At 51.5% G+C, this 15,248-nt stretch overlaps 6 protein-coding genes across 6 annotated transcripts; 3 read left to right on the forward strand and 3 right to left on the reverse strand.

Moving 5' to 3' along the window:
* Positions 1-186: 186 nt before the first annotated feature.
* Positions 187-971, forward strand: Z517_10882 (uncharacterized protein; the record flags this gene model as incomplete). The annotated part of the gene is made up of 3 exons (XM_013424491.1): positions 187-505; positions 590-846; positions 873-971. 3 exons carry the CDS (start codon positions 187-189, stop codon positions 969-971), a joined length of 675 nt encoding a protein of 224 aa, XP_013279945.1.
* Positions 972-1,261: 290 nt separating this feature from the next.
* Z517_10883 (uncharacterized protein) lies at positions 1,262-2,531 on the reverse strand (the record flags this gene model as incomplete). The annotated part of the gene is made up of 5 exons (XM_013424492.1): positions 1,262-1,730; positions 1,807-1,970; positions 2,021-2,061; positions 2,145-2,381; positions 2,447-2,531. 5 exons carry the CDS (start codon positions 2,529-2,531, stop codon positions 1,262-1,264), a joined length of 996 nt encoding a protein of 331 aa, XP_013279946.1.
* Positions 2,532-2,925: 394 nt separating this feature from the next.
* Positions 2,926-4,635, reverse strand: Z517_10884 (uncharacterized protein; the record flags this gene model as incomplete). The annotated part of the gene is made up of 8 exons (XM_013424493.1): positions 2,926-3,095; positions 3,155-3,301; positions 3,368-3,383; positions 3,436-3,570; positions 3,766-3,792; positions 3,849-4,127; positions 4,178-4,204; positions 4,426-4,635. 8 exons carry the CDS (start codon positions 4,633-4,635, stop codon positions 2,926-2,928), a joined length of 1,011 nt encoding a protein of 336 aa, XP_013279947.1.
* A 156-nt stretch (positions 4,636-4,791) lies between these two features.
* On the reverse strand, positions 4,792-5,375 carry Z517_10885 (uncharacterized protein; the record flags this gene model as incomplete). The annotated part of the gene is made up of 2 exons (XM_013424494.1): positions 4,792-4,950; positions 5,004-5,375. 2 exons carry the CDS (start codon positions 5,373-5,375, stop codon positions 4,792-4,794), a joined length of 531 nt encoding a protein of 176 aa, XP_013279948.1.
* A 2,529-nt stretch (positions 5,376-7,904) lies between these two features.
* On the forward strand, positions 7,905-11,050 carry Z517_10886 (uncharacterized protein; the record flags this gene model as incomplete). The annotated part of the gene is made up of 5 exons (XM_013424495.1): positions 7,905-8,131; positions 8,193-8,485; positions 8,537-9,607; positions 9,657-10,052; positions 10,116-11,050. The coding sequence occupies 5 exons, from the start codon at positions 7,905-7,907 to the stop codon at positions 11,048-11,050; spliced, it is 2,922 nt and encodes a 973-aa protein (XP_013279949.1).
* Positions 11,051-11,465: 415 nt separating this feature from the next.
* Positions 11,466-15,191, forward strand: Z517_10887 (uncharacterized protein; the record flags this gene model as incomplete). The annotated part of the gene is made up of 1 exon (XM_013424496.1): positions 11,466-15,191. One exon carries the CDS (start codon positions 11,466-11,468, stop codon positions 15,189-15,191), a length of 3,726 nt encoding a protein of 1,241 aa, XP_013279950.1.
* Between the last annotated feature and the right edge of the window lie 57 nt (positions 15,192-15,248).

Here is a 15,248-nt window from a genome sequence, read left to right on the forward strand (position 1 = left end):
GCATGCGGGTCAATGTTGAGGGCGCAGGCTGGGAACAGGAACCGTTTACCAAACGAGGCTACCGGTGAACAATGTGACAGTGGCATTGAAAAAGTGGTGAAAAACGCCTTGGGGATCGATCGTCCACGTCTTTTCCAGCCTGAAACGCCTTTCCAACCATCCCAATTCGCTGCCCTGCAAACCCACATGGCGTTGACTCTTCGCTTTGCAACAGCTCGAGACATTGCTGCCATAGCGCGGGTGTGTGTCGAGTCTCTACCAGATGACCCGACCTTTGACTACCTCTGGCGATACCGCCATGAATACCCGGAGGACAACTACTTTTTCTGGCTCCAACGACTCAAGGGCAACCTGTTCGACCCCGATATGACCTGCCTGGTGGTGGCGAAGCCTCACTACAAAGGTGCCGAGGAGACAGTGGTGTCAGTCGGACTGTGGCGGCGACACGGCTCTACCCAGGCAGCAAGGCAATGGCAGAAGCAGGGTTGGTTGGACTGGATTCAAGGTAAGACAAAGAAAACTAGCCCAGGACAAGATCGGGCGACTTTCACACGCAACAGCCAAAACAGAAGCTGACGTTGGGCTGCAGGATTGACAACCAGTGTTGAGAACTGGGCTAATGTGCGGCAGTATCAACGTCGAGATGCAGATATGCCGCGAGTCGAAGCTTTCGAACAAGTCATGGACGAGGTCTATGACATTTATTGGCGCAAGGCATTTCGCGACAACTGGCACCTAGAGTTGTTGTTCACGCACCCTGAGCACAGGAAACAAGGCGCGGCTACGAAAATCGTTCAGTGGGGGCTCACCCAGGCTGAGATGGCGCTGACCTGGGACTTGAGAGCAGTCCGATGGGCTTCCCGCTGTACCAGAGTCTGGGGTTCGTGCTCATTGAGAAGCGGACTGTCAAGGTGGACGGCGATAAGGCAGAGCTGGTTGTCCTTGTCATGCACAAACCATCATCTCAGTGAATCTTGATAGGGTTGAGTCCTACCAGCCGGCTAATGGATGAGACATTGGCCTTTTGAAAGTGAGGCAGAAGATGTTGAGATCGAATAAGAAGCTGACGACGACCGTGTCGCTTGTGTTGTAATAGAAACCGTCGACAAGGTTAATGAGAATCGTATCATTCGTTACATACAAGATAATCAGGCAGTATCAGAATGTCAAAAGAGAACCATTCACGCGCATTGACTATTCGATCGTTACGGCGGACTCTCGATGTTGTTATGTGTCCCTCCTCACAGCCTTGTGAGTCCAATCATCCATTTTGGGCCCAGCCACTATAAGGCACTCGCTTCGCATGAATGGGTGGCTCCGGGGGGAAATCTTCCTGCCGAGGAACTGTCCGACTGCCATAGAGCTCTTCCCACTGATCTTCCAGGACCGGTGGAATATTCCAGCCCAAGCTCTCGCTGCGGACAAACATCTTCAGCAAGTGTCGGGGGCTACTCTCATCCGGTGTGTAAGTGTCTCGTGAGTGGAGCAGGGCCATGTTGTGGAAAAGCAGTAGGTCTCCGTTCTGGAAATCAATCTTCATGGACAGGTCGATTGCCTGGAAGTAGAGTTCGTTGAGGGCGAAGACCTGTTTTTCAGATAGGGGCGGTAGCTCAGTTGACCTTTTGGTGTTTCCGAAGCCGGTAAAGGGACGCCGAAAGCTCTGGAGGATGATTTTGCCATCGTGATAGTGCAACAGGGGCTTCTTGTAGCTCGGAACTTCCGGGTGGAGCCTGGATCGATGAGAATATGAGCCTTCAGACGAGACACGACGCGCTAATCCATGGGGGTACATGGACGTCGACTTACGTGTCAAACACAAAATCCTCGCTGAGAGTCCGTAGCACGCCTGGGTTGGACGCGGCCAGCTTGTTGTACACAGTAGCTGAACTAACCAGGCGAAATGATCCGCCTTCAGATCCTCGATTCACAGTGAAAAGGCTCACGACATCACCCAAGTCAGTATGCATAGTCTGTTCAGGTCAGAATGGCATTTGTTTTCGCGTAGGGGAGGATACTGTACCATAGCCTTGTTGGTGAACGTGGGTGAAACAATATCGTCGCCTGGATAGAAGGTTTGAAGGTCGCGAACGTGAGCCACGAAGCATTAGTTGACCATCGAAGCTGCGATTTGGGATGGGCCGTACTCAGGACATCCGCTCCGCTCGGACCATTGTACCCTCTTGTGGAACCAATATAGCTTGTGAGGCCAGCTTGGATCATGATGCAGTCCTCGACGGAATATCGCGCAGGATCAAGGCCACGGATCAGAACAAATCCTGGGGCGCCGTGTATCTCAGTGGCAGCATTCTCGAGCCGCTTTCGCAGGTCCTCTGACACAACGAACGACTTCGGAGACAGGTCTCTCCACGGAATCTCGAGCTCTGAAGATATCATCACCATCATCAGTCATAAAGCTTTTTTAACCACAGAGTGACTAGGCCAATACCTTTGAAGCCTGCCAATGCATCTTCAATGGACGCAATGTCATCCGTTGACAGCTTGAGTGTCCATTCCTGTTTTCTTGAGCTCATATCGCCACTGTCCCATGCCAACGGGGAGTTTATATGCGAGGGGAAGCCATCTGGGAGCTGCTCGGAATCTGATCTGGCTACCGCCAGAGGGTGGAGCGTATGGCTGAGACGGTCCTCTAAAGAAGGCACATATTAGAGAGTTGACACAGAGTGAAGAGTAGCTGCAGTGGCCATGTTTGGAAAGATACAAACAAAATTTAGTCGTCGATGTACTACTCGTAAACCGTCTCGCTTCAGATAGAGTGTTTAGGACAGCTGTTGATGAGAGCTGGGCGGATGGTCTGGATAGACGTGTTCATATACACCAGTGCCCGCACAGCCGCTTCGTATTGGGATACATGCGGCGATAGTTGCTTCTGTCCTGGCTTCCCCTCACACGGCTCGCTTGTTCATGCTAGTCCAGGGATGAGTGCTCTTGTTGGGCAATCCTTGTCGGCCATTCGTCAGGGTTCTCAGCAAACCCGAACAAGAGTTGTCGGTACCACGAAGTCTGCTTCACGGGTGCTTCTTCAGTGGTCGATGACCCCCCATTCTGCCGCTGCTGCAGCTCCAGCTGCAGGATATCTATCGAGTCTCAGAATCACACTGGTTAGAAAGTTGTGGAGCTAGAGGTTCCGACTTACCATCACGCCATCCCATGAGCCGCTTGTAGTACTCACGGTCCGTGCCGTCAAGCTTCGCGCATTCAGCCGCATCCTCAAATTGCGAGAGTGAGAAGATGGGAGCATCCTCAAAGGAACATCGCCTGATATAGTACCGAAAGACAAATACTAGATGTTGAGCAGATCACTTCCACTGCTCCAGCATGGGGCGAGAGAACCGCTCTATATGCCAACCAAAATAGCCAGCATGCTGTCCGGAGGGTCAGTCAAGGAAATTCGACAGTTAATACCGCCTGACTCACCGCGCCTCCATGCTCGAGCACGTAGAGTAATTGTGCTTCATACGCAATCTCTGCTGTATTGAGCAGGACGAAAATGATAAGGAATACCAGGAACCAATCTCCTTTGTTTTTCTGCAGTAAGGCCTTCCAGAGTTCCTTGAGCATAGTCTTAGTCACCTCTTGCATCCAATTAATCGTGCATTTGTCAATTTGGTAGTCCAGCATCGGAGGGATGGAATGTAGTCCTTGTCATGGGCCGTGGGATCCTGGATTGGTTTCGAGCCGAGGGTTTCCCTGCCACGGAAGGGAGCGGGGTGCGGCCAGGAACCTTGCTCCCATCCAGGGTCTCACGGCTGCGCGTAGTAGCGGCTGTTTGGCCTGTCGATAATCAGCGTTACTCCTCTCTTGCGATTGGAGAACCACAGCAGGCTCACCTCGTGACGGCTTGCGACTCTTAGCGTTGCGATGACGATGTCGGGGAATTCTTCGGCATCTTGATTAAATAGACTGAGCTGATAAGTACGGTAGTCGTCCACTATGTCGGCTAGGCGTGATCGAAGGGCGCTCAGATCGAAGCCGCAGTAGGTTGGAATGGACAGAACTTGGTGAGTTTCTGGTCCCCATTCTCTTTGGACGATATCATCCACCTCGGGGGAGTAACGACAGCATCCTACTTCGAAAAAAGGCCCTTGAACCTCGCGGAGGGACGTCGACTGTACGCTTAGTTGCACCTGTGATTGCGAAATCCATCTCATGCTCTCACGAAGTGGTTGGCGCCACAAGGCAGATTCTGTGCTTGACATTAGCATCTGAATATTTACTAAAGACGTCACTTACTCAGGCGAAAGAAGCCGCATTGCGTGAGATCCAAGCGGAAGCAAGGCTGGCTGAAAACGACCGTCGGATCACGGCATTATCCGGATCATTCTTGCAATTCTGGCAGGAAGTAACCAAGATCACACTGGGAAATGCTTTAGTGAATCTGCAGTATCCCTTGCAACAAGAACATACCGCTTTCCGCCACATTTTACATTTGAGACAGGCGCCTCGCTTGCGCAGCTCTGCAGCATCCTTTCTCTTCTGGGGTGTGAAGGCCGATCTACGGTTCTTCGCCTTACCGTTCGCAGCTGAATCAAAGGCGATGAAGCTTGAATGACTGCTATCCTGCACATTCCACGTAAATTTGGGGTTGCTGGAAGGTAGAGTTCGCCGCTTGGTCATAGGCTCGTCCGATGGAGCGTTCTCGGGTGAAGTGTTACCCCGTTAACGGCGTCCCACCCTCTGACCACTTTGACCATGACGAGCGATCGAGGGCTCCAAGCTTATTGTCGTATCTGAGTCAGGCTGCGCGGTTGCGCTGCTTTGCGGGCTTGTCCGTCAAGTGTTCAGGACTTGCACGGTTGATGGTGTAAGTGTCCTGCCGACCGTGAGTGTGTCGCATGGGTGTGACTGCGGATGGAGCAGCTGGGAAGTTTGCTCAATATCTTGAGGTGTGGCGACTGGATGAGGCCCTGCGGCAACAAGATCATCGAGAGTCTGTCGAGGACATCAGCACAGCTATACACGGTCTGCAATGGGAAATCTCGTACAACATCGGAGAATGGCAGAGGCTCGAGAGATCCAAAGAACGGATCCCTTGCTCCAGCTATGGTAGGCAACTCAGGACGATAGCCAGACAGAGCAGGTGCTAGTTCGTGGTCAAGAGATGGCAAGGAAAGTTGAGCAACGTTGGCATTGTCCACATTGTGTTGGCGAGTCGAACTTGATGGATTGACAACATCGTCAAGAAGCTCAAGCCCAAGCGTATCGGGCCATTCCGGCCAGAACTCTGAGCTCCAGTCGGTGGTGTCATTCCAAACAAGATGTTGTAGCCCCGATGGGTCTTCAGAGAAATCGTTACCAGAAGAACCCATAGGAGTGTAGATTAGTGGAGCACCGTGCACTCTTTTCTTCTCTGACATTGATGGCCAGTGTGGTATGTCAGGAGTTTATGGAGGATTATTATGTATTTCTTTGGTGCATTCAGACGATTCAACCAGCCCCACCACCACTTAGTTTGCCCTTTCGTGGGGTAAGCATCAGGAAACTCTTCACCGGTACCCCAAATTGGAAGCGCGGCGCCCTATCGGATCTAGAAGTGAGGCAGTCCTTTCCAAGCCACCAGATTTAGAGCTTCGGCCTTGGCCCCTTTCCAACCCACGCCCAATCTAACAGCTTATCCACTGCACTCTTGCCTTCAACCCAGCGACGATCGTGCGCATCATCCAAGAATCGTTCCATTGGTGTCAATCCTTCGCCGCGACGCATGTGCCTGACAAATGCATTGCTGATTGTTGAACCTGTGTTCATTAGGACCCGGAGGGCCAGGCATGGTTCCTGGATCTGTTTAGTATATCCATGTTGACAATATTCTCCCGTACACCTAAGGGTGATGGGGTCACGAACCTGAGGTTGTTGTTCCGAGAAGACGGCTGCGTCCTGCTGAACAGATAACCTTTGTTGCGCCATGGGCAAAACGAACTTTATAGATCATACCAAGCTAGTTGACGTACCGGTGTAGGAGAGTAGCCATGTCCCCTGGTGTGGTATACAAAGATTGAGCAGGAATGAGAGGACTTGCGAGTGTCTCTCACAGGTTCCTCTATTAGGAAACCGGTAGCATCTAGATAGCACAGGCAAGGCGTACTCAGGAGGTCTGGAGAACGTGTACATTCTTGCTCATTCCATAGTCTCTTGTCCGGTAACCCTGTTTTGGAACTTGGGCAGACATTTGTCTTCAGACTTGGTATGTTTGCTCTACTCCGGCTCTTGTCTAGGCATGGTTCCAAATAGGCGGCACCCGGGGGAATCGGACATAGGGCAGCCTATTGTTGAAGTCGGCGAAACAACCCCATATTAGCCCTTGTTAGCATCTTTCGTCGATTGGATGCTTCAGACTGGGGGTTGACGGCTGAACTCGCTTGCTTTGTCTGGCTCCAGTAGGGGTATCCACAGCCAGGATGGTCCTTGCAGATTCCGTGCACCCAGTAAAAAGGCCTCACTCGTTGAATTGAATAGGCCAGGCGACTCTGTCCATGTGTGGTACGTTAGAGACTCGGGTTGCCGTCCGTAGATGTTCGCAGTGATTTCACTGGAGTGAGCATATCTCTGAGCGGTGAGATATACGAGAAGTAACTACTAAGACAGGTGTTGGGCATGAAAGTGTTGTTGGTGAATATTCAAGGGGTTCTGCGGAGTCTGAATAGGCGGTTGCAGTTGATGGGGAGAAAGGGTGCGCCCTCCTTCACACCAGTTCCCCTTGCATGGTTTCCACGATTGACGAGTCCCTCTGGTCGTGTCCTGGGCCTGAAAAACTCTCTATCAATTCATCTCCGGTTCCAATGGTACTGACACTGATGCTACGACAACGATCTGCATCACCAAAATGTGTCGACCGATAGAGCCCAGAAAGACAAAATGGGAGCCTGTGGAGCCAACGACTTCAAACCTCAGATCATCCACCAAGATGATGCTGATCTCGACGGGTCGGTAATGTCATCCAACCTCCCGTAGAAGAGAATTGGGCCGGACTTTGATATCTAACAATGCCTTAGATGCAGCTCCGTGCACCGACTGTCACTGACACCTCGCCTCGCTCAACACGCCAGTCACCACTGTGATAGGATCCGTCTGCGGCGTTCATATCCGTGATCATCGAGATCGACCCTTTCACCCTCGAATGCCGGCACTCTTGGCCAATTCGCACCATTAAGCTCGCGCTGCAGGACGCGCGGAAGGCAGGCCAAAGACCAGCAGGCGAAGAATGTGTGCATATCCCTCTCAAATATTTTCAAGTCTGAGCCAGCAACGTACTTCGACCAAGAATTTGGAACTCTGTCCTTGGTATACCCGTCAGTACGAGGCACATGCTGATCACTCAATCTCGGTCTACAGGGATGCTGAAGTCTGTGGTTCCCTGCACAACCTTTCCATTGGAGCAAGCAATCCCCATTTTGTCTGGTGGATAGGGGCCTACCGCCACTTCCAAGAGGAAAAGTATTCCTCCCAAGGCTCTTGATATACGTAAAGACGCAGATGTCGCCCCGCTTCGGGGTCCTCCACCCCTGAATGCTCACCAATAAGGAAGTCTTCGGAAGAGGACCACGGCCTGGTTGCCCCTAAATCTGGCTAAAGGTTGGCCTTCCGGAAAACTATCTGGGCGAAGCGATGCTACCTGGACCTCCGAGGCTCAAGGAAGCCCGACCATTGGTCTTGTACCCCTGCTCCGCCTATCGTCAAATCGATGGTGGCCGAGTCTCGACTGTCGCCGATCAATCCTTCGCTTTTCTGGGGCGTGTCCCCCTCGCCATTGCTCGGCTCAGCTTTCAGCTTTCAGAATTTAGACTTACGACTGACCTCGAGACTGCAATGTTTTTTCACGTCCCAACCTCACTCATTGGACTTTCCTGGAAGCTTGACGGCGGCAGCAATAATTTCAATGAATGTCAATTATGAACACGACAGATCCACGCGTTGGCTCGGCCCGTGATAACTCTACGAGCCCTGGACTGTCTCGCCTGGTTTCTGGTTCCAATTCCTCTGCGACAAGCAACCTTGTTGCGACCCTAGTGCCTGTCCTAGTATGGGCTGCCCTGTGTATCATCATCTTCATAGCCCTGCGACGCAAATGTCCTCGAGTATACTCTCCAAGAGCGTTTCTGAAGAGCCTGGAGCCACAGTACGTTTTTTGCGTCTTGATGTTCCCATAGGTACTTGCGTGAGGCTGACATCTTCAAAAGCGAAAGGAGCGCGCCACTTCCCGATGGGTGGTTCAGCTGGTTTAAAGACTTCTATCGCATCCCTTCTACTTTTGTGCTAAATCACTCATCTCTTGATGGGTATCTCTTTCTGCGTTTTCTTCGGGTGTTGGCAGTGATATGCTTGGTGGGAATACTGCTTCTCTGGCCTATTCTTCTCCCACTCCACGCGACAGGCGGTGCTGGCAATGTCGGTCTGGATTGCTTGACTTTGGGAAATGTTGTGAACCACAATCGCCTTTATGCTCATACCCTACTGTCATGGGTCTATTTCGGTAAGTCATCTCCAGACTACAACCCAGCACTTGCAGTAACCTGCTTTGCAGTTTTCATCCTGTACATGGTCTCGCGAGAATGTGTTTACTATATCAACTTACGGCAAGCGTATCTTCTTTCACCATTTTATGCAAACCGCTTGTCCTCACGGACAGTGCTCTACATGAATGTGCCCAGACAACTTCTCGATGAACAGAGACTCCGATGGATGCTTGGAAGCTCTGTCAAACAGATTTGGATTCCCCAAACAACCAATGAGCTCGAACGCCTGGTCAAGGAAAGGGAACAGACGGCTATGCGGCTAGAGAAGGCCGAGTTTGAACTCATCAGGATGGCCAATGCAGCAAGGACGAAAGCACTCAAGAAAGCCGACAGCGGAGAACAGCCAGAATCGAGCAAAAACTCTCTCGAGACCGAGACCGAGACTGAGGTCTGTAGCGAGAATGGGAGAAAATCAGTCTCGAGATCTGGCACGGCAGAAATTGTCCCAGCGTCCAACGATTCACAGGATACTACTTACCCCTCGAAAGAGATGCAAGAACGCGCCCTCCCCGATGTCAACGGATCAGTTGCATCACAATGGATTCCTCATAGCTCGAGGCCACACCACAGACCAATTGCAAACTATGGCCGCCGCGTGGATACCATCAAGTGGACAAGGAATCAGATCAGGAAGCTGAACAACCAAATTGCCAGAGTCCGACGAGACCAACTTTTCAAAACTGATGGCATGCTGCCTTCCGTTTTCGTGGAATTCGAGACACATACAGATGCACAACACGCCTACCAGACGCTGACGCACCATCGCCCGCTGCACATGGCTCAGCGGTTTCTTGGCGTAAGACCGTTCGAGATAATATGGGCGTCGTTGTCAATGTCTTGGCTAGAGACAATCGCGCGGAGATTCTTAATCAAAGCTCTGATCACCGCGTTGATTATATTCTGGGCAATCCCGTCTGCTTTTGTTGGCACAATCTCCAATCTGGAGTATCTGTCAGAGAAAGTCAGCTTTCTCGGGTGGCTTGCAGATCTCCCAAGCGCTGTCAAGGGTATCTTGAGTGGTGTTGTCCCGGCTTTGGCTTTGTCTCTGTTGATGAGTATTGTTCCCGGAATCCTGAGATGTAAGTCGCACCTCGTCTTTCATTCTTCCCAGTGCTGACGGTATACCAGTTTGCGCCAGGCTTGGAGGAGTTCCAACTCTGAGCATGATTGAGCTTTACACTCAGCACGCCTACTTCGCTTTCCAGGTCGTCCAAGTATTCCTGATAACGACCCTGACCTCAGCGGCGTCCGTAGCCGTGACAAAGCTGCTCGAAGATCCAACTACAGCAAAGGATTTGCTCTCTCAGAACCTGCCCAAGGCTTCCAACTTCTATCTGTCGTACTTCCTTTTGCAGAGCCTGGCACTTGGATCTGGAGCACTTGTCCAATTCGGCAATCTGTTCCAATTGTATGTGTTTCGAAAGTACATCAACAGTCCCAGGAAGATGTATATGAGATGGCATCGACTTCAACGTATTCATTGGGGAACAGTGTTTCCCGTCTACACCAATCTTGGTGTCATCAGTGAGTTTTTCTCCTTGGACACACCACAATCCCATAAGTAGGCTGTTTCTGACGATATCTCAGCTCTCAGCTATGCGCTCATCGCCCCGATCATCCTCGGATTTGCTGCTGTCGGTCTGATATTTTTGCACATGGTGTATCGTTACAACCTCATCTACGTCTACGACTCGGAAGTCGACACCAGAGGGCTTGTGTATCCTCGCGCTCTGATGCAGTTACTGCTGGGCTTATATTTCTCTGAAATCTGTATGATCGGGCTATTTTCACTCAAAGGTGCTTACGTGCCAGTCGTGCTCACGGCGATCTTACTCGTCCTCACTGGTTTGGTCCATAGTTCGCTCCTTGAAGCACTCGGCCCACTTCTGTGGAGTCTCCCAAAGAGCCTGACGGTCCAAGAAGATGAGCACTTGCTAGGAACTCGACCGACGAACCCACGCCACGCTGAGGATCCGGAGCATTTCGAAGGATACCATTCCGACAAAGAGCAACACGAGCCGGACCTTGGTAACAGCAGGGCCATGGAAGGTGCAAGCGGAGCTCTGAACGCCCTTGGAGGAGGCATTAAAACCATATTCAAGAAGAAAGTCAAAAAGGAGGTCCCTGAAGTCCACATGGTGCTTAATGCTCTCACAGCATTCTGGATGCGATGGATATCGCCGAACCCGACAGACAAGTCCAACTTCCTCCTACGGTGGCTCCATCCAGAGGTATACTCGGACTATACTATTCTTCGTCGAATGGTTCCGTCTGACTTGCCAGATCCGGTATACCCGGAAGATATCGAGTGCGATATCTACTACCCACCTTCATTTTTCGCGAAGCCACCGACTCTATGGATTCCCCGCGATCCTGGTGGTATCAGTCGACAAGAGGTGGAACACTGTAGCAAGGTGATCCCAACCACAGATGAATATGTGCAAATAGACGAGAAAGGCCGTGTGACGATTAATCTGGATGAAAGCCGGCTCGTATTTGATGTCAGCCGGCTGAGATATTGATACATTATAATGATACAAGAACATAAGAAACAAGTCATAATTACTGTTTGATGGTCGAATGGCTATGGTGTGGAGGGCGCAAGGCTGTGGCAAGTGAGGCGCGAGGCTGCTCGTGCACAGATGGAAATCCTTAGCGTGACGGCAGGAGCAACCGAGAACTTTCAAATGCAACTCGCACCGCAGTTCGTGAACGAGACCGACAATAATACGCCAGCAAACATTCGACCACACGCTACCCCAGTACGCTTTCACTTCACGAAGTCAGGCGTGCTTAAAGTGCACATCACCTCGTATTTGTCGCCTCCTGTCACTTATTTATCCGCTGTCGATTTGTGATTTTCTCACCATGCGCTGATCGGCTTGTACCCTGTGAATCTCCCACCTCTCCCTCACCTGACCTTCCGCGAGAGTCAACATGGCATCGGCGGCTGTGCGAAACGGCAGCACTGCCAGCGCCCTCAATGGGGGCGTGGTAGGAATCACACCTGCGTCACGGTTTGCCGACATCCCCTCTGCGATCGATATTCCCGTGTCCGGCGGGCTGGACGCCGATGAAGCGGTCGAAGTCAATCTCGAAGATCACCTCGACGACCCTACGGAGCTCTGTCAACTGTTGGAGAATGAGAAAGCTGCTAAAAATCTATGGATCACAATTGCTTTGGCATACGCCAAACAGGCGCAATTCGACCACGCAATTGAAATCTTGGTCAAGGGCATGGGTTCTCTGTCAAGAAGCGGGCCCAAGGAACGTCTGAGCCTCCTGGCATGTGTGGCATGGTTGAATCTTCTCAAGAGCAGACAAGCCCCCCGTGTACTACCAGAAAATCCAACCTCGAGCGACGTGAAAACCAAAGACCATTATCTCCGAGAAGCCACTGCCGCGATCAACGATGCCCTTCGAATCAACCCTGCCTTCCCTCCACTGTATCTCACCAGAGGCGTTCTCTTCCTCCTTCGAGCCTCCTTGCAAGCCTCAACCAAGGCTGGGTCAGATGCTGAAAGAGCCGAATCTCTTAAACAGGCACTAAAGTGTTTCGATGACGCACTAAGAGCCTCAGAGGGTCGCAATATGATGGCAGCGATTGGAAGAGCTAGGACACTCTACTTGCAGAAGCAGTACGGTTCAGCATTGCAGGTATACCAAGATGTGCTCGCTAAAATGCCCGGTCTCACGGACCCTGATCCTCGGATAGGCATTGGCTGCTGTCTGTGGCAGTTAGGCTACCAGGACAGGGCGAAGATGGCTTGGGAACGATCGCTGGCACTGAATCCCGATTCAAAAATTGCACATGCTCTGCTGGGGGTGTATTATCTCCACGAAAGTGCCAAGTACCCTGCGTCCGACCCCCAGTTCAACGCTCTTTACAAAAAGGCGATGATCGACCACACAAAGAAAGCCTATACTATCGACAAGAGCTTCCCGCTCAGCTGTGCAACATTCGCTAGCTATTTCCTCCTGACTGGCCGCTACGAGACCGTGGAACCTTTAGCGCGAAAGGCCATCGAACAGACCGACATCAACGCGATCGCTAGTGACGGTTGGTATTTGTTGGCGCGAAAGGAGCATAACAAAGGCGATCTGCCAAAAGCGAATGACTATTATAACAGATCGGATCAGGCACGAGGCGGATTGGATCGAGGCTACTTCCCTGCGAAATTTGGTCTCATCCAAATCATGGTCCAGACCCAGGACATTCAAGGCGCCAAGTTTCGACTTGAAAACCTCTCTCAAATCAACAGACATGTGGAAGCCATGACGCTGCTAGGTTGTCTATATGCTGAAGAGGCATTCTCGACCCAGAGCACGGCGAGCAAAGATGACAAACAAGCAACAGCGCGAAAGGCCATACAACTGCTCGAGAATGTTCGCAAGACTTGGAAGGATGAAAAGATTCGGAACAAGCCCGACGAGTCGGTTCTGCTCTACCTCGCGCGTCTGTACGAGCTCGAAAATCCGATTGAAAGCCTAAAGTGTCTTCAGACAGTTGAACAAATGCAGCTGGAGAAGATTCCGGACGAGGACAAACCAGACCCAGCTGAGGAAGAAGCAACATACATTGCTCAGTTGCGCGAGAACCTCCCTCCGCAGCTTTTGAACAATATGGCATGCTTTCTATATGGGCAAGAGTCATACTCCATGGCTCGGGAGACATTCCAGATTGCGCTCAATGCATGCGTAAGACTCACAGAAAAGCAGGAGGCTGAAAAGAAGGCAGTGGAAGAAGAAAAGATCAATGCTGAGGATGTCGACAACAGCGACACCGATGCTTTGGTGACTACGATTTCATACAACCTGGCCAGGACCCTCGAGGCATTGGGTCTTATAGAGGAGGCTCAGAAGGTTTATGAAGGTCTCCTTGCTAGACATGCCGACTATACAGATGCTTCCGCACGCTTGGCATTTATAGCCCTGGAAACATCACCACGAGATGAAGGGCCACGAAAGATCCACGCAGTGTACCAAAACGACTACGGCAACACTGAGGTCAGGGCCTTGATGGGTTGGTACCACCATAGCGCCAAGAAGAAGACTGCCAATATTGCAGAAGATACCGAGAATCGCCATTATAAGCACACCCTGCAAGGCTACGACAAGCACGATCTTTACTCTCTCGTTGGAATGGGCAACATTCACCTCACAATCGCAAGAGATATGCCCCGAAATACAGACCAAGAAAAGGAAAAGCGCAGCAAGATGTACGCCAAAGCGTACGAGTTCTTTGACAAAGCGCTGCAACTGGACCCCAAGAACGCTTATGCCGCACAGGGAGTTGCGATCGCTCTGTGCGATGACAAGAAGGCATATTCCGATGCTCTACAGATATTCACAAAGGTCAAGGACACGCTACGGGACTCCTCAGTGAACACGAATCTAGGACATGTGATGACGGAACTTCGGCAGTATCAACGCGCCATCGACAACTATGAGATCGCCCTGAGAAAGGATGGCAAGGGTGAAAACGCCCAATTGTTGGCGTGCTTGTCGAGGGCATGGTTGTTGAAAGGCAAGGCTGATAGATCCATCCCTGCCTTGAACACTGCTCTCGACTACATGAAGCGCGCCTTGGCCACTCAACCAGATTCTCCCCATCTACAGTTTAATGTGGCTTTCATTCAGTTCCAAATTGCACAACATGTAAACCAGGCCAAGGAGACAGATCGAACACTTGAAGATGTGGATGCTGCCATCACCGGCCTCGAGCAAGCCATCGAAACCTTTGAACAAGTTGCTCGGCATAAACAACCGCCATATCCCAGGACAGCACTTGAACAACGTGCTGCCATGGGTAAAAATACCATGAGAAACCAACTGGAGCGCCAACGTGTGAGGCAGGCCGCTTACGAGACCGAGAATGCCACCAAGCTCAAAGAAGCCAAGGAGAGGCGGCAGGAGGAGCTGCGTAAACGCGAGGAAGCGGCAAGGAGACGCAGACAGGAGGAAGAGGAACGCGCACAGAGAATTGCAGAAGAACGGCGAAAGATTGTCGAGGAGACGGAGAGAATTGCCGAGCAGATTCGGGCTGAGGCGGCAGCAAGAGAAGCCGCCGAGTATACGGACGACGAAGAAACCGGAGAGCGCGTGAGGAGGAAAAAGAAACCTAAGTCTGGGGGCAAGCGGAAGAAGCGAGACGATGAAGATGGATTTATTGAAGACGACGAAGATGGGAAGAGTGAACGAAGCGTATCGCGCACTCCAATGAGTGGATCAGACAATGAAGCTCCAGCGGAAATGCCAAAGAAGAAGAAGCGAAGGTTGGAGAGGAAGAGCGCGGCAAGAGAGACTCCACGGCGAAAGAGCGACAAATTCAAGTCTGCGGCTGTTGTGGTGGACTCGGACTCTGAACTGGAAGATGAAGCAAGCGCTGTTGCGACCCCAGAAGAAGCCACCGCCGATACCCCTGCATCCGAAGTTGCTGATCTGGATGAAGAGATGCAAGGGTTACGCGATGAGCCAGAAGGGGATGATCAGTCTCAACCGAAACCCCCACCTAGACAACGCAAGCAACTACGCACTATTGCCGACGATGACGACGACGAGGACGAGGATGAGGATGAGGATGCTTTCAATGCCGGCACCAATGGTCATGCGGACTCGGCGGGAGTGTCTGCTGAAGCCGGTCTTGAAGATGATGACGAGTAGGCATCAGAGTCTTCCAAGTTCTCAGAGTCTTCCAAGTTCTCAGAGTCTTCCAAGTTC

Source organism: Fonsecaea pedrosoi, assembly GCF_000835455.1.
Source record: "Fonsecaea pedrosoi CBS 271.37 unplaced genomic scaffold supercont1.7, whole genome shotgun sequence".
Taxonomy (NCBI): domain Eukaryota; kingdom Fungi; phylum Ascomycota; class Eurotiomycetes; order Chaetothyriales; family Herpotrichiellaceae; genus Fonsecaea; species Fonsecaea pedrosoi.